General features: G+C 41.6%; 1 protein-coding gene across 1 annotated transcript in view; it reads left to right on the top strand.

Annotated features, from left to right (window-relative positions):
* Window positions 1–19301, top strand: part of LOC146985344 (NT-3 growth factor receptor-like) — a 177749-nt gene that overhangs the window by 42596 nt on the left and 115852 nt on the right. Inside the window, exons 2-3 of the mRNA XM_085778264.1 lie at window positions 14306–14380; window positions 16533–16604. Coding sequence (XP_085634390.1) covers window positions 14306–14380; window positions 16533–16604 — 147 coding nt within the window. The remainder of the gene's footprint in view (window positions 1–14305; window positions 14381–16532; window positions 16605–19301) is intronic.

Here is a 19301-nt window from a genome sequence, read left to right as displayed (position 1 = left end):
TCCATTTGCAACCGTTATATTGACATGCACTGCTACGCCGAGACTCCCTGTAACTCAGAGAAGCCACGGAGGACTCTGAAACTTCTCCCAGCCCTTAGTCCACATGAGGGGGAGTAGATAATGAGTACAATTTGATTTTTGGGTGAACTATTCTTTTAACTCTCACTGGCATCATCATGACATCACACCTGTAAGAGGAAGAAATGAAACAGGCAAATACAATATATTACTTTTTAAAAAATTTTTTTTTACACATGACAGAGCTGCACAGGTTTCTCACAGAATCCCTATTTGTCCAGTGTGTTGTTCCAGTATTTGCTCATATTTATTCCACACATGGTCTTCTTTGACCATGAGGACTGAAAGAGTCCGTTTATGTTGAGGAGAGCTGATGTGTGGTCTGTCAGGTCATGGTAACCTTCCATAATCAGTGAAGGTGAAAGCATATGATCCACATCATTTTCATGCTCATTAAACATTTCAGTGACCTCTGTGACCTTCAAGGAAGAATGTTTAATTCTGGCCCACCTGTAGACCTGTGTCACTGATTACATCACGTCATCCACTGCTTTTGGACAGGAAGCAATTTATCTCAGACAGGATCAGTGTGGACTAAGGAGAGGATATGAAATCACACAGCTGCACTGCAGAGAAGCTCCTGTCCTCATTCTCTGTCTGTCTCTCTCTCTCACACACACACACACACACACACACACACACACACACACACATCTCCCCCAAGCTTTCTGCTGTGGTGGGATGCCCTGCAGAGTCATCTAACCTCCATGTTGTTACGATCTGTGTGTTGGTGTGTGTGTGTGTGTGGTGGTGGTGGTGATGCGTGTGAGGAATAGTTCTTTGAGAGAATAAAAGAAGTGTGGCTTGCCTCTAACCCTCTGTCTCCACCCTTTTTATAATTTAAAGCTTTTCATTATTAATTAAGGCGATCGCTTCGAGCAATCATCCTCCTGGTTTCCTACATCTTTTTCCCCTTTTCCCCAGATTTGGGAATAATACATGTTTAAAAACGCCAAAGTAACTGCAGAAGTGCATCTAGATGTAGTATGTAATGTGTGTCTGCGTGCGTACGTGCTGTATGTGTGTGTGTGTGTGTGTGCATGCATCTGTGTGTCCTGTCAATCTTATTTAAAGCTTTGCAATTCCTCTGAAAGCCCAAAACATATTCAGTCACTGTTCTCCACACAGAACCTTGACTGAACAGACTGAGGGCTTTGAAAAATGAAAGCAAGGCAGGTTGAAGAGACTCGATCCTGTCAAAGTGCTTTAAGGTAGTAACCTCAGTATAACATCAAGGAAGAGTTTAGGGACGAAGAGACAGAGAGACAGAGAGAGAGGAGGTGAGGAAGATGTAAAACTCTCCTGTGAATGTTCTCTCATATGTGATTGTCCTGATGAGCTCCTTTTAACAGTGGAGTAGCAGAACAAGCTATTTTTTCAATATAAATGCAGAAACAAGTTAATTTACTGAATGTTAAAGGGATAGTTCAACATTTTGGCAAATTGGCCCATTGCCGTAATCCCTAAAGTCTAAGGAGTAGGGTCGTTACCTTTAATTGTCGGTGCAAGCTATTCACTGTGAGCTGCTCAGAGCTACGCTACGGAGGCTCATGGGATTTATTGGTTTCCCTCATCAAACTCATCAAATACACAATCCAACAACTCAAAAACGCTCTGGTGGACATGTTGTGACCTGCACATTCACCACACTATGAGATAATAACGGAAAAGTTACAAGACAGAGTTACTTTCGAGGCAAATGCAAAGACTGCTTGCTGACCCGGTTTTGCATGAATTTACCTCACAAACAAACAGCATTTGATGAGTTTGATGAGGGAAACCAAGAAATCCCATCAGCCTCCGTAGCGTAGCTCTGAACAGCTTGTGGCTCTGCTCCACTGTTCTAAAAATAGCTTGCACCGACAATTAAAGGTAACAAACCTATTCCTAAAACTATAGGGATTATGGCAATGGGCCAATGGGCCAATTTGCCAAAATGTTGAACTATCCCTTTAATGAATCTGTCCCAAGATCAGCTGATCCCCTTAGCCTACTGTTAAGAAAACAAACAACAGTTTAGGACAACAACCGGTCTGTTCAGCAGGATCATCTTCACTAATGAACCAGTTTATGATGTGTGATGCCTGAATACAGTTAAGTAAAGAGCTAATGTGTATAAACCAACTACACCACCGTCACATGACTTCAATATCACCACTACTACATTTGCTGAGCTATCTACAAAGCCAATAACCCCAAGTAAGGACATGAACACAATGAGTCTGTAAAGGTGGACTGGTGACTGGATCAGCTTCAATACTCAACATTTCAGAGGTCAGGACTGAGGTACGGCACCGCCACTTCTCAGATTACATGAGTCACTATTTACTATAATAGAGTCACAGATAGAGATCTGTTTTTCACGATAAGGAAAAGTTTGAGTCAGCTCTTGTTTCATGGTCTCACTTAGACCGCAGCTGCAGCCCCATGTGTCATTTTAGATTAGTTAGTGATGTATTCAGACCTGGCAGTGATATATTTTTTCCCCCATTTGAATCTGAGCTGGTGTTTGTGTCTCCAGCACCAGACACAGTAGCACTGGAAACAAACCTGTGTACAGCCATGGAACCAAAACTCTGTTTTTCTTCTGGTGCACTCAGCATCACCTGTGATAGACAGACAGTTACATTTTTCTCTCTCTGTGCTGATGTTTTGTTCCTCAGCCTCTGAGCTGCAGCTCATTCATTTCGACATATGATAATAGAGACGGCATTAGAGCCAAGTCTCAGCTTTAGTTTGAGCGGGTTAACTACAAAGCACCAACACATTTCACACATATTACCTAGGTGCTAGGGTATAAAAAGTAAATGATCTGGTACACATGAAAGGAAACACAATCACCACAATTAATATTTAGTGGAAAATAAAATACTGTAAGCAAGGACACTTAGGGATTCCTGCAGACATCTGTATTAATCATGTTATGTTTCCCCTTCATCACTATACTGTCAGTGCAGAGCTCTGGGGCTCACAGCTGCATACACACTTCCACCTGCAATTTGTATTCATGATGGTCTAAAACAGCTGGATGGAGTCAATCAATCCACTGTCATAGCTGTGGAGCAGCTGTGCAGTCACAGCTGAGCATGTCAACAACTAGTCAACAAATGAAAAGATGCTTCCTCTGGAAACCATAAATCATGTTGTCTGCATGATGCAGAGCACAACAGAATGACACAGAGCCCCTCAAATCTTTTTTTTTTATTGCAGTTAATTAGTACATTATAGGAGTCTGACATCACATCTGCCTGTTTCATATTAGAACTGATGTAACTAGGACAGTTCTGACACTTAAGGGGCAAGGCCGTTTGGCCTTCTGTGTGACTGAGGGAATTGATGCCTCAAATAAATCACTTCATATTCTGAGAAAAAAAAAGTTTATTTGTTTATTTATAGGATCCCCATTAGCCGATGTCATGACATTAGCTATTCTTCCTGGGGTCCCCAATGCAATTTCAAAAAGAACATAGTCCATACTCACATTCATCGCTGTTACAGATCACTGTAACACCTCGTCATCATATACACAAACAGCAAACAGTCTAATCTAAAATATATGATTAGGTACAAAGAATACATCATACATCACATTACAGTAGGCTACTACAACAGTTCAACCCACAAATAAATTCCTATAATAAATTATTATACGTTATATATTTCTTACTCATTGAATTTTCAATTTATTTAAATAGTCTTTTACTACCTTTTTAAAAATGTGTTTTGAGTTAATATTTTTGATATTATTAGGTAATGTGTTCCATCCTGGCTCTTTGTATTAAAAAAGTTGAAGACATATAGCATGAAAATAATAAATTACCTTCAGATAATCAAAAAAGATGCATATACCACGTACAACCCACTGCAGTCTGAGTGTTAGGCAGAACTGTATGAAAACAGACATGATTCTGTTATGGATATTGAGGTGAGTGACTACATGCAAAAACACAAAGTTTATACTCTTTATACTGTACACTATATGAGTTCAGTGGTGTCTCTAAGGATTCCAGTCATGTACCATAGATATTTGATTGTTTTTTGAGTGTTTGTTGTGGTTGAAAGAATTGCCCCCATAGGTTAGCGTTGTGGCTATCCCTAGCTCCGTTTAGCCATGGTGTAACTCTGGTTTGCCTGCATCAATTTTAGTCGCATTTTTTGCTCCAACCAACACTGGGTGACGATCAGGACAACGATTTAGGGGTCAAAAATGACCGGAATTCTCCTTTAAGCTGGACTGGAGCAAAGTGGATACCTGCTCTGTGGTCTGACCAGGGGGGCAGTTGTCGGTCTGAGAAGTGAAGCTCACTTCCGCGTTCAAAAAACTGCAATCCCCCCGGCTTCCTCTGGGGGCTGGTGCCAGAAAGCAGCATTCTCCATAGACCCCCATGTTAAAATCGCAGACTTTACATCCTCAATAAACATGATCAAAGCCTGGTGTCAGCAAATTTTTTGGTCTCAATCGATAGTTTCTACCCCCGCACACACTCTGAGGGGGGTGAATTTTTTTTTAAACTCTACCGTTTTACTGTTATTAGGTTAAAATTCTGGCCAATTAGGGCGCGGAAACGTTGAGTGACAGGTCCGAGCATCTCCGTGGGCGGGATCTCGGCCGGCCAATCCAACATGGCGCTGTTCAGGCCGCCATATTTGAGTCACAAAAATGACTCCCCAAAACCAATGGGTGACGTCACAGACGCTACGTCCATTCTTTTTACAGTCTATGGGTCTGACATGTCAAAAGGTGAAATTCTTTTTGGAAATCTTGGACATTGAATTGATTCCCTAAGTTGCGTTGAGTTGAGCTCTCAAGGCCACCATAGGTTCTGCCATCCAGAGTGAGGAACCCGAACTAATTATAGTGTTTAGGTTTATTCTGTGGGGATCAAGGATGTCAGACTGCAGCTTGTAGGGAGATTGCTTTTACACTATGGGTTACTTGTATTATTCAACTGAAAACATAACACCCAGTCATCTGATTGGTGATCAGGTTTGGAGGCCACACTCTGGCTGTGGGCCAGCAGCTGTGTGAGCATCAGCACAGTGAAGCTAATAGATGTGTGCTGGAGCCGTGCAGCGCTGGCTCTTCTCGTGTCCCTACATGCAGCCTACATGGAGAGGTGGAACAACGCTTCATCCTTCCTTCCTTCCTTCCTTCTCTCCTCGGCTGTAACGCACACACATCAAAGCTGATTAAACACTGGAACACGCTGTCTGTTTCCATGTCAGCTCGTCCTCCACACTGTTCATCTGAAGCCGCTCTCTGTATCACCCCCGCCGTCCCTCCCACACACACTCACGCACACGCTCGTCGCTCTCTTTAGTAAATGGAGGTTCATGAATATTTAATATGTTTGAAACTAAACACGGCAATCAATTCAACCCTCTCACACTTTACACACACACACACACACCAGTGTAATCACAGGCCATTCTCTCTCTGTTATCTCCCATTTCTTCCACCTCTTTTCTTTCTCCCCCATGCCTCTCTACCTCCGTCTCTCTGCTCCAGCTGTACGTCTGGCTGAATGTAAATAGCATGTGATAGCTGAAGATGGTGGAAGGAGCTAGTTGGCCCCAGGAGGCTTTTCTTTCTCTTAATGACAGGTTGGCTTTTTGAAAGCATGAATACATTAGAGGTAAGGGGGAGAGAGGGGGAGGCAGGAGAGAGAGAGGGAGAGAGGGGGGGATAAATGGGTAAAGACTGTGTGAAGGACACATGCAGAACATACACATAAATCTAGAGAGCAGCATCTGCAGTAAATACCAGGTCAGAACAACATCAACATGTGACAATAACATTTACACGCACTATCAACGACCAAGGAGAAACGCAGCAGATTCTCCTCTGTACTCTACATAGAGATACACACTTATCACACACATGAGCCGTGTCCGGACCCACATTTTTCACACGGTACGGCCCTTTAAAGGGATAGTTCACCCAAAATTCAAATTTCACTCAGTATCTACTCACCCTCATGTCGACTAAGAGCTGTGAGAATTTTCAGAGTCCTCCGTTCCTTCTCTGAGTTACGGGGGGGGGCCGTGCAGCAGTATTTGTCCATATAATGGTTGTGAATGGATACCAACTTTCTTCGTCCAAAAAGACACACCAAAAAACATCCAAATACAGTGTGTCCTCCAGGATTTTTTTAAAGTGTAGCGGCGGGGGGGTCTATTTTGTGCACGAGCCGCGAGCAATCGTGTCAATCTTGGCAGGAAGTCACACAAAGAAACAAGATTAGAATCCGGTCACTTTTCAAAATAAAACACCGCGAATGACAAATACGGGTGAGGCCAATGTGTGTACGTTTGTAGCCTATTTGTGTTTATTAATCGAAACAGAGCTCGAGAGATGAACACACACACAGAGCTGAGGGGCGAAGCGCTTGTCCCCCAGCCGTCACGGAGTCGTTAATTAATGGTAACGCTGGATGCGCTGGTTGATGAGTTTCGTTTTTAACTCATTGAGTGCCGCGCTCCTTTCCAAAGTTTTAGTCAAGTGTACCGGCAAATTAGACCATATTTGACTTTTTATTTTAGAGCCATAGTGTATTCTATATTATTGCCACCAACACATACTGTAGCTCATTTGAAAGGTTTAACTTTATCCTTCAAATGGCCACAAACCGTTTGTTTCTACGTGCCTCCGTTCCTGAGAAAAGTCAAGCTAAACATGGCTGGGTTTCACCAAAATCCCTCCTTTTTTTCTAGAAAAGGAGATAGAGCGTCTTTTATGAAAGGTGCGCTGTTTGTGTCTGTCGCTCTTCTCACACTCGCATTTCTGGATCAAAGGGCTCGTATAAGATAAATATACACAACAATTGTTGTTCTATTCACAAAACCACCATCGGGGGCGGGGGGGGCGCCACTAAACAGCAATAACACAGACGCACCGTGCCGTGTCACAGCCTCTCGCCGCGGAACGTGAGGCTCTGCCGGCCACAGCGGCTCGCGAACACCGGTCCCGCCGGTGGTCGCGGTCCGTCTGTGGTACGGGTCGGTGGTGCCGGTCTGCTTTGGTCCAGAGACCATCAGATTTTACCGCGGGAGGACTTGGGGAGGACACGGTGTTGCTCCAGATGAAGACCGGGCGGGACAGTGGGCTGAGAGCTTCCTGGTTCAGCTCCCAGCTGCTGCAGCCTCGCGGGTGAGAGCAGAGCAGCTGCGGTGCAGCTGCGCTGCATCCACATGCAGAACTCTGTTTGCAGAAGCTGAGTTATGATAAAAACTTCCAGATCATGAGCTGTCATGAGACTTTGATCGTCATCTATTTCAGTTCTCCTCGTCGTAGAGTCCCCAAATTTACATATAATGTGTATTAAAGTGTCTATTTTCATAATTTAAAAAAAAAGCAAAAAACGAAAAATTTCGTTTTTGGCACTCAACGCATGGGAACGAAAAACGAGAAATTACGTGGTTGGCACTCAATGAGTTAATGAGGAGGAAATATGAAGACCTCAGCTGTGACTGAAAAGCACCTAAACCGATTCGAAAGTTAACTGTGTAGTGGAATGGGGTGCAAAGTACCTAATGGTAACTGGTTGTGGAAACCCTGCTTTACATTGTTTTAACATTTAAAAATTAAAAAAAAAAAAAATCATCATTCTGATGGTGTGGCGGCTGTTATTTTGCCGTGTCGGTGCGCCACAATCAATTACATGTAGCGGAAACCCTGAAATACCTCCATACTGCTCGTCTGTAATGTCCCTCTTGTAGGCTATTGAAGCCCCAACATGAGAAATTGTTTCGAAAAAAATTAAATAAGTCTATATTTTAAGCTTGTTTGTAGCGGAAGCTCCCAGTGTCTCAATTCACTGCTCTTCCTGTGTCAGACCGGCGGAACAATTTCTCATGTCGGGGCTTCAATACAAGAGGGACATTGCAGACGAGCAGTATGGAGGTATTTGGATGTTTTTTGGTGTGTATTTTTGGACGAAGAAAGTTGGTATCCATTGACAACCATTATATGGACAAATACTGCTGCGCGGACCCCCCCGTAACTCAGAGAAGGGAAGGAGGACTCTGAAAATTCTTACAGCTCTTAGTCGACATGAGGGTGCGTAGATAATGAGTGAAATTTGAATTTTGGGTGAACTATCCCTTTAATTGCTGCCTTAGACCATGGAGGCTGAGTGGAGGTGAGACAGAGAGGATCTACAGAGGATTTTTGCTTGGTGTTACCTGAACATTGTGTTGAAAGTGCTCTTGCTGTTGTCTAGCAACCTTGATAACAGCCACAAGTATAATCTCCAGGCTCTGTTCGCTGCCATATTATTTCCATTATTGGCACGCAATGAATCTTGGGATAGTTTGGGCCAGGAGAGGAAGGATTGCATATAAAGGATAATTTGAAATAGCAAAGTCTTGTCGTCCCACTGTGATGCAATCAGTCTTCAAATGCAGCCTCTGAAGGATGTTGGCCCCTGAACTTAGACACTATGATAGAAAACAGATTTGAGGCTGGACAAGTTTGAAACCAGCTGACACCAAACTGAAACCAGTTGATACACTGATGGTTTCTGTGGGTGAGATGTCTGACCCCTCACACACCACCGGGAGAAGTTTAGAATGAGAGAGGAGGAGGAGGAGGAGGAGGAGGAGGAGGAGGAGGAGGAGGAGGAGGAGGAGGAGGAGGAGGAGGAGGAGGGACTGAGGCAGGAGCAGCGTTGGGCATCAAGACCCAGATCTGAGTAGGACTGGTAGTTCATCATCATTGTGTTCATTTACTTTTTAATATAAAAACTGTAAGCTTTGCTGATACTAGTATGGTAATCATCATTTCCCCATCAAATTGTGCTGTCACCCAAAGTCTTTGTTCTGCCACTAAGGACTATGAGGTCACAAGCTGTTGTGATTCATCTTTTCCTTCTCTCCTCTCCTCTTCTGCCCTCTTTCACTTCACAAATCTCTTTATGCAGCAGCAGAATCTCATCTGAAATATCTCCATATTCAGATGCACAGGCTGATTGTTGGGACATCGGAGCTGCTTTCTAAGCAGGAGCTGCTTTATTCAAGGTTTACTCAGTGGAGGGGGGCTTTAATATTTTGCTGCCCTGGGACATTTCCAGGCACAACATTATACAGTTTTACACTGGTGCTCTATTTTCTGGGAAGGGTTCATTTAAAATACAAGGTTTATACGCCTGGGATGTTTTTAAACATCAAGAGGTTTCTTTTTTATTTTTCACTTTAATCCGAGTTTTTCTGACTTCTTTTTTAATAAAGTTTCTAGGCCTGAAAGCCCGTTTTTTGTTTATGTGTGCTTTCCAGGACAGGAGACTGTATTTCATTTCACAAATGCTGGAGAGGAGAGATGAGTGTTTTATTTTTCATGTTCATCATTTCAGTCTTCTTAATAACACTGTATTAAAATATAACAAAGAAAGACTCAGTTTGATGAGAATTTTCTATTTTGATCTCGTTCACTGCTGTGATAAATGCTCGCTATCTAGGCTTGTATGTGTTTGAGTGTTTGCTATGTGTGTGTGATCACATTGTTGTAATTGTAACCATGGCAACAAATAGAAGTAGGCCTACTACTTGTTTAAACCTAAATCACAATATTTTTCTAAACCTGATGACATGACTGTTGTTATAATAACCATGGTGCTGCCATGTATACAGACTGTGCCTTTATTATTGTAACCAGGACAACCTAGGTCTAAGCCTTAGGGCAGGTGACACTGCTATAGGTTGTATCAGAGGGTTGTTGTGTGGTGTCGCCATGCTGGTGTAGTTGTGGTGTTGTGTGCTGATTGTTGGAGACCTGACATCCAATCAGAGCTGCCCACACTGAGGTTTGTGAAGTATCCAGAGTAACAGTGACGCTTGTTCTGTTTTTATGCTTTGAGCTTTACAAATTGAATTTATTTGTTTCATTGCGTTGGGAGCAGAAATACCACATGAGTCAGTGTGGACAGATAGCACTGCAGCTTTATGTGTTTTAAGTGTTCAAAATCATTTATTTCTGACATGAGGCGTCTCCTCTAAAACTGAAGTGGTGAAGCTGAATTTTAGGCACTGTTTAGTCACATCTGGCACATCTGTCTGAATTTGATTTTCACTTGGGATAAGACAAATCATTTTGAACACCTCACACTCCACATACATCTATGTAGGCTGTTTTATTCTGCCTTCCACTTGAACAAGCTCTTATATGATTTTATCAGCTTCTCATTTTTCATTCTTTATCATATCAGTATGAACAACCTCAGATGTACAGCCATCTGTTCAGAACAACCGAGGACTACATCATCTGACTTCCCCCTCTGCTCCTGTCATAATTACCACGGCCACCAGAGGTCACCTAACAATACAACCTAACTGTGGCTCTAATGAGCTGCTAGACCACCTGTGGACTCATGATAGTGTCAGTATTAGCCAAACTGGCTTCTTCTAATCAGTGGTCGTGTCCTACAGAAAATAATTCCATAGAAAGTGAGATATCAGGCCTCAAAGACGTGATTGTGGTTTGAATCCATGAGTGAGAGACTGTGTATGAAGCAGGCTCAGTTTGAAGCTGCTCTGAATAGAAGTCTGACATTCACTATGCTAACTTCAGCTTTGTCCATTATATTTTGAGATGTCATGATAATTAGGTCTCAGTCAGGTCCATCTTATGGAGACCAAGAATATCCGCAGGACCCGTCCCCAAGTTAGTCATTCTTCATAAGCTTGTTTTTGCTTTTATTAATAACTCGTTTTAAGTGCTTTGTGTTGTGGTACGGTACGGCTGCAATGTGTTCATTTCAGGCTGAAATCTACGGAAAAAGAAAACTTTGAAGGATTTAATTGATTTAATGAGGCTCCTTTTTCACTGTGACTGTCCTGTGAGTGATTTTATTTTCAGAGATGAAAATCTGCCACGGACGCTGTCATGCGGAGAAAACTCAATGAAAGTTCTTTTAGAAGATGAATTTAAAATGTGTTTGTGTGGGTGTATCTGCTCTATAATTATATCTTTGTGTGTGTGTGTGTGTGTATTCATAGCTGTTGAGACTTTGAATTGGATAATTGATCTGTTAGTCAATCAGCCGGCCCTCAGGGGGGCAGAGGCTGCTGTCAGGTAGAGATGAGTTCAGTCAATCAGTGAGCAGCTCCCACTGGTTCTGGACTGACAGTGTTGGCAGGCTAAGAAAAGCATCCCATAATGCACCATTCTAGTGGTTTAAGGCAGTCACATCAAGTATGGATAAATTAAATATAAAAATAAATATGTCACATCAAGTGGACCAAAAAAGTCCAAAACCTAAAAGTCATGATGTTCAACTTGGCCATGTGAAAGAGAGTGAAAGATCAAAACACCATCAATTCAAGGGCTTTGAAAGACAAACATGCCAGTTTGGTTTATGAGGTGCAGACAGAACCATAATGTGATGTGATCTGCGTGTTTTTATTTGTTGCCCATGCTGCTGGATTAAAATGGGTCACTACTGCTGGACTCTCAGGGAGCCTCTGTAAAAACCTTCATGGCCAAACAAACCACTCTCAGCAAATAAATTCAGAAAATGAAAACAACACACCAGTGAAGTGAACAGAGCATGATGATGTGTACCACAACAACTGATCCATATTAGTATTTATCTCCTATGATTCTTATAACATGACTTTTCAAGCTTTGTAGTTTTATTTTATTGCAGCAGTCATCTCCCTCTTTTAGAAATATGTACAGTACACTGTGTGCCTTTTGGCTGATTAGTACAATAGAGTGGGAAAATGATTTGGTGAAATATTTTAGGCTCTATAATAGTAAAATTGTGTTATATGCTAAGTAAGTGTAACTGGGTTAATGTTTGCCTATTTCTGCCTTTCTTTGTAACTGAATGATTAATACCTGCGTACTGTATGTCTGAGGATGGTGGTATGGTTCTAAATGTCACACGATACAAGGTTTGCGTGTCTACAGCTGAGTCTATGTGTGTGTGCGTTTGAGTGTGTGTGGCGCTGTGTTTGTAAATGGCACAGGGATGAGAAACATGAGGAGACAGGGACTGTCAGACAGGGAGAGAGAAAAAACATGTAAAGGTGTTTTGGTGATGAATCAATTCCTGGAGACAGATGGACCAACAGCACCTCTACATGATCCTGCCAGGCATACCTTTGTAACACACACACACACACACATACACACACACACAGTCAGAGGCAGGTGGAGGTCTCTGGGGGAGACAGATGTTCAGTGTGATGTGATTTGCGTGTTTTGATTTGCTGCCATCCTTTGCTGGATCCAGACCCTGGTTCTGCTCTGAGGCTCCCATGAGGCCTTAGTACAAACCTTCATGGCCAACAAACCACAGCAACCAATGAATTCAGACCATGTCTACACAGGCACTGACAGAGGAGGGAACCACAGGAAGGTTTAATTAAACACTCCACAACCTGTGATGTGGTGTCAGTGGAGACGTGGGTATACTTTGAATGCCACACCTGTCGGTCCTGAACCAGCCTGGTTTCACTTCCCATTGTCTCCCATTGTATTTCATTGAATGCTGAAACATTATACACCTCTACCTATACATTTAAAGCAGAAGTAAGCGGAATTTTTGTGTTAATATAAGTCTTAAATAGTTCTATATCGACAGCAATCACTTATATAGAGTGTTTGGTCCGAAACACGGGTCTGTCAGTCACTCTGCTCTGCTGTAAGCCGAGGAGAAAACTTTCCTTGTATCCTACAACCTTTATCCAATGAGGAGAGAGAACGGCATAAAGGGGCGGTCCTTTATAATGGAGTATGTTAATTTATAGGCTCCTATTGTGCAGATAAATGTTAAAAATGCAGACTAAAAATCGAGAGAATCGGCAATATCGTAGAATTGCAATTTCAATCGAATTGCTATCCAAAAAATCATAGAAGAGAAGAATCGAATCGGGAGAAAAGCATATCGTCCCAGCCCTACAAGACAATTAGGTGACATCAAATAAAATCAGGGAAGGCTTTCCGATAGAGGTAAGTTTTTAGTAGAGATTTAAAACAAGGTACTGATGAAGCTGACCTAATGGCCCCCTGGCAGATCGTTCCAAAGCCTTGGGGCCCGGACTGAGAATGATGTTTCCCCTTTTGTCATCAGTCGGGCCCCAGGGACAGCTAAAAAACCTTTATTTGAGGATCGAAGAGTGCGGGCAGAAATGTGCAGATAAAAGGTCAGCAATGTATGCAGGACTAAAACCGTTGAGTGCTTTAAAAGTAATCGATGCAATTTTAAAATCAATCCTAAAACGTAGTGGTAGCCAGTGCAGGGAGGCTAAAACAGGCACGATGTGCTCGCTTTTCCTGGTTCTAGTTAAAAGCCTGGCTGGCGGCAGAATGGATTTTTGATTCAGACAGGTAAAAAGACTGTTGCAATAATCCAGCCGTGATGAAATAAAAGCATGTAAAATCATTTCTGTGTCTTTAAAAGATAAAAACAATCTAATCTTTGAAATATTTCTGAGATGATAAAAGCAAGACTGTACAAGTTTAGTCTTGTGTTTTTCAGAGCTTACATTGCCATCAAACCAGACCTCAAGGTTTATGTAGACATCGATCAGATATAACATTGTGACCACTGACAGGTGACGTGAATAACACTTATTATAACACTTTATCATGGTAGCTGTTAGTGGGTGTGATATATTAGGCAGCAAGTGAACATTTTATCCTCAAAGTTGATGTGTTAGAAGCAGGAAAAATAGGTCAAGCCTAAGGATTTGAGCGAATTTGACAAAGGCCATATTGTGATGGCTATAGACGACTGGGTCAGAGCATCTCAAAGACTGCAGCTCCTGTGGGGGGTTCCTGATCCTGGTCTGCACTGATCAGTGTCTATCAAAAGTGGTCCAAGGAAGAAATAGGGGTCAACCGGCAGAGGGCTCACTGCTTCATGTGAAGAGCGAAAGGCTGGCCCGTGTGGACCGATCCAAGAGATGAGCTAGATAGAAATGTGTCCGTCTACACACAGTGCATCACAGTTTGTTGCATATTTGGCAGCAAAAGGGAGCAACACAATATTAAGCTAAAATTTAATTTTACTCGTTTAACATAATTAAAACTATCCAGTGTTAGTATTTGTTGCAATTCTTTGTAACATATCTTTATGAATGAGATCATTCTTGATGATTGTTTTGACAAAACAAGGCTAATGTAATTTAATGAATGTGTTTTTCGCTGTTTTCTGGCATTGGATGAATGAAGGAATGAATATAATAATTAACATAATGTTTTTCTCCTTGTCCTCCTCTTTAGACACATTGAGAACTGGACTGGTCTGCAGACCTTGAGGGATGTGGATATGGAGCTCTACACCGGCTTAGAGAGGCTGTAAGTAGAAACATGTGTGTGTGTGTGTGTCATGATGTTACGTCACAGTATCTCACCACCAGACCAACACTTGTGGCACAGCACTATGAAACGATGAGAATGCTGAAAAAAGACATAACTTTAAACTTTGTAATACTGTTACTGCCAATGGCTTGCTCTACTGTGCGATTGCTGTTGCACAAGGTTGAATACTATTACCATTGGGGTTGGGCTCAGCCTTAAAGGCCAGCTCTCCTTGAGGAAAGATCAGTGAGTTGAGGGATCAGACATTCCCCTTCACATCACAATCACAATTTTCATTTTGATGGAAAGTCGATTTCAGTATCTCACTTTATCCAACATCAACTCCCTAAGCAAATTCTCAGCTCTAACTGCAGGTCATGCGGACATTGTCTTCATATGAGCAAGTTTTGAATTAATCTCCATAACATTCCTGTAGCAAAGCCTTATGACCTGCATCTGACCGACTCCCGACAAGATCACTGAGGGGGGCACAAGTGTACTGACCAAGTTATGAAGTAGGCTACAGTCTATCTGCACTGCTATCAGGCTCTGCAGAACACTGGCAGTGAAGATTAGGAGGTTCCTCTTTCAGAGAAATGTTGTTTTTACATGACAAGATGTTGTATCATTATGATGTTGGATGGTTTAATGAGATTAGTCAGGACAGTTTTGAACTGAATACCACATCTTGACATTTGTGTGCTCTGCTCATCACCATCAGGCCCATTCAGCTCTACAGCCACAACACCAGTGCCCTCATTTAGAACCACTGTGTTCTCTCAAAATAGGGCTTTGAATGTGTGTATGCCACTTCCTGTGGAAAAATAGAGGTTTATAAAAAACAAACTGGATGGAGAGACACAGATGGTGAAGTACTGAACTGAAGCCAGATTTTATAATGAGCCTTCTCTTGGGTTATTTTTACCTCCACAACGTGATGAACATTCAGGCCAGTCATACTATCTTCTGTGTTTCTACAGATACAGATCTTAACTCTCTACACCTGTCAGTCATTATTAAACTCATGAAACCACTCTGTTTGTAAGATGGGGTGAGATGCTGTGTGATGCTGCTCACTCTCCGGCTCCTGGTTGAGCCACATCCATCCATCCATCCATCCGTCCATCCATCCAGCCGTCCATCCGTCCATTGCAGGATACAGCCATGATAGGTCACCAGTCTATCACAGGGCTGACAAAAAATGATTTTTTTTCTCCAAAATGTTCTTAGACCAAGGGAAAATAGAGTCTTTTTATGATCACATCTATAGCAGATGCCAGGAGAGGATGCTCTGGCTCTCTCTTCTGATTGGCTGACTGTTTTCTGAGTGTTCCAGTTAAGATATAGCAGTTTTTAAGGCTGAGTTTCAGAGAGAATACATGGCTTGTGTGTATTTCTCTGTAGACACTTTCACAGTATTAATACAGAACATGGATCTACTTCATAATCAAAGAGGACATTGACATCTACCTTGATTTTTTAAGAATATAGTTTCATCAGCTGTGTGTGTGTATCTATAAGTTATAGAGCCTCAGTGTCTCTGTGCCTCTGCTGTTTGGGCCACACTCGCTTAAAACATCCTCCACTCACTCACTGTTTAATCTCAGAAATGATCCTGATTTCTGCAGCATGTTGAAACGCTCCCTCCATCCACAGCAACAATGTGTAGATTCATGAGGGATTTGACCATTGTGGGAGTGTTTTGGACAGAGCATGAGGCCGACCAAAGGGCACACTCGAGAGCTGATTGTGATTCATAGAGAGAACTTTGCTCGGAGGCATGCATGCACACAGTTTTATAAATCTGATCATTTTTTTTGGTTTGGATCCTGTGCTCAGTTTCACAAACAAGGCCTGTGCTCTCATTAATATGCTGTTAACAACAGACTGTTGGCAGGTGTCACACTGAATCCTCCTCAGACTGGGTCTCCATTCATCAGCATCTCCAGCATTCATCCACAATCAATAACTGGTATTTGCAGCATTGAAAATAGATGTGATTTATTTTACGACTGTCTTCATCCCTGTACTGCCTCCCCCTTATTTGTGTTTGTCTTTTCTGTTATTGTTCCTGTTCTTTAGTGATGGAGCTAAAAGTTATTCATCCATTCTTTTCTTCTCTCTCCTCTCCTGTGTATGTGTGTTACAGTACTGTCACCAAGAGCAGCCTGACCATCATCCATGCCCGTGTCTTCTCCAAGAACCCCCACCTGCATTACATGTGAGTACACACACGCGCACACACACACACACACACACACACACACACACACACACACACACACACACACACACACACATCAACCCTATATACTGTACCTGCGATACATAAATACACATGGTTACTTATCCCTGTTCTGGGGCATGAATGATGATGTGTGGTTTCAGGGAAGGGTATTTTTGAATTGAATTGAATTGAATTTTTATTTTTGCACAAAGTTAAAAGAATACAACATAAAACATGGTAGGTAACAATAGGACAGTGCAGGGAGAGGCAAAAAGCCACAAGGGGCTTATTTTTAAGCCTCCACCTTATATTACAGTTTAATGTGAAAAAACACAAAATAACATGAAAAAATTAATTAAAAAAAATAGAATAATAATGACTGACAACAATAATAAATATAAAAAAACAACAGAAAATATGTGTGTGTGTGTGTGTGTGTGTGTGTGTGTGTGTGTGTGTGTGGATGTGTGTACATGTGTCCATTAGTAACTCATGAGCAACAACAACAATGATAATGAGAATAATAATCAATATCAAAATACCAACACATATTACAAAACAGCAGTTAAATGATCTTTTAAACATTTTTTAAAACATTTCACAGAAGAACACTTCCTTGCTAAATGGGAGAAACTGTTCCATAACTTAGTACCTCTAAATCTAATTGTAAATTGACCTCTGGTAGTGAGGAGTTTAGGGAGATGAAGATTTGCAGATTGGCGTGTTGAGTAAGAATGAACCTTTGAATTTTCATTGAAATAAGTCTTGAATTGTTCTGGAATATTTCCTTCATTTGAGAATATCTTATAAAGAAAAACACATATTTGAAAAATATTGTCATAAATACTTAGAATCTGAAGTCTCTGAAATAAAGGAGCAGATGAAATGTGCGACTCTGATCGAGTAGCAATCCTAACAAAGCGTTTCTGCAGGATCAAAGTTTTGTGAAGAGTATAAGTCTTCTCACGTAAATACTATGACATCAAAATATAAAACCTGGAAATGATCTCATGTCTGGTTGTGTCATATTTGAGGATGAACCTGTTACATATTCATTTTAATAAAGAGAGGACCAGTTTATCTAGCTCCTGCCGAGATTGTTGCATTATGGGTTGTTTGTAGCCTTGATTCACATTGCACATGCCTAGAGCAAGTCTACAGAGCCAGGAATTGGCCCACCAAGGCCCCCCACCTGGCTTGCTCCCTGGCTTTCATTTCCTGTCCCTACAGGTAGTGAGTGCACAGCAGGGCGACTCCACTTAATTTCTTCATGTAATGTAGAAACGAAGTGCCCATGTCATTTTCTGCTGGTTAGCTCCTCTTCCAGCTCTGGCTCCAGGAGGGCGCCCTAGTTTTCCTAATCCAGGTGAGATGACACTAGTCACTACATGTAAAGGAAGTGATGTGCCTCAGGCGACTGGTCAGGATGCCTCCAGGGCACCGAGCGGTGGAGGTCTAACTGGATGGAGGCCTTGGGGGTAGGACCAGAACACACTGGAGGGATGATGTATCTAATCTGCTGTCAGTTTTACAAAGACAATTTAACTTTATGGCTTAAATGTGACAAATAACTCTTGAGACTAAACTAGGGATGTCACGATTATACATTTTCTTGGTATGATTATTGTCAGAGAAATAATCATGATTGTCACGATTAGTACGATTATTATATTCAATAATTTTACAACATTGTGAATGTGTAAAATCAAATATAGTCAAAATATAACTGCATTACCAATTATATAAACTAATTATTTAAAGTATCTATTAATATAGGATCAATTAATAATCCTTCAGAGGAAATGTTTGAAGTTTTTTAAAATCTTTTTTTATTACAAATTAGGCACTAACTTTTAAATTCCTACCAGTTCAGTGTTACCTTAGGTAAATTGACATTAACATAACCCAGTTACTGTGTATTTACCTTTACTCTGGTGTACAAAGCAAGGTGGTTATCCTGCAGGTGATGATTGATATCATTCATAATGTTGCGTAACTTTGTTTACATTCCATGCGAGTTGCGCTGATCTGCCCACATTACATGGTTCCCACATAATCTTTTTTGGAAAGTGACGGTATTTAGGAACCTTTAGGATTAAATAATTAGGGCATTTAATACCGCGATTAATTGTGAAAACAAGTAATCGTGACATCCCTAGACTAAACTTTAGATAGACGTCTAAATTCAGTGGAAGGTAATACAGGTAACAACAGGCAACTAATGTCTCTTGTGAATGTTTGACTGACAGCAGTCAAATGAAAAAGTAAGTTTTACTTTGTGATAGTGGTTTCGTTATGCTAACAGTTGGCTAGCTGCTAATGATGTAACAATATTGCCTACAGGCAAGCTACCTGCAAGTCATACATTTACAACTCAGCCTTCAGAATAAGTTAATTTCTCCTAGCCACCATGTCTGTGGACAGTCTGAATATAACAGCACAGTAGCAGACAGGTGATCATATGGGAGGAGTTATAGACTTCATGGTAGCCTCAGGGTAAGGTGTCTGATATTTTGTCTTACTTTATATTAGTCAGTCTTTATTTCTGTCCTGCATTCGATTGATCTCTGAGCCAAATTAAAACAGGTGTAACTCTACAAATATCCTTATGGTCTCTGGAGCTGGGAAACGTTGCTAGGGAAACAGGCTGTCACAGATAAGCATTAGAAAATGGATAGATGGATGAAGTCT

Source organism: Trachurus japonicus, chromosome 6 (assembly GCF_045865225.1).
Source record: "Trachurus japonicus isolate A0001 chromosome 6, Traja_1.0".
Classification (NCBI taxonomy): Eukaryota; Metazoa; Chordata; class Actinopteri; order Carangiformes; family Carangidae; genus Trachurus; species Trachurus japonicus.
This window is presented reverse-complemented; position numbering and strand designations above follow the sequence as displayed.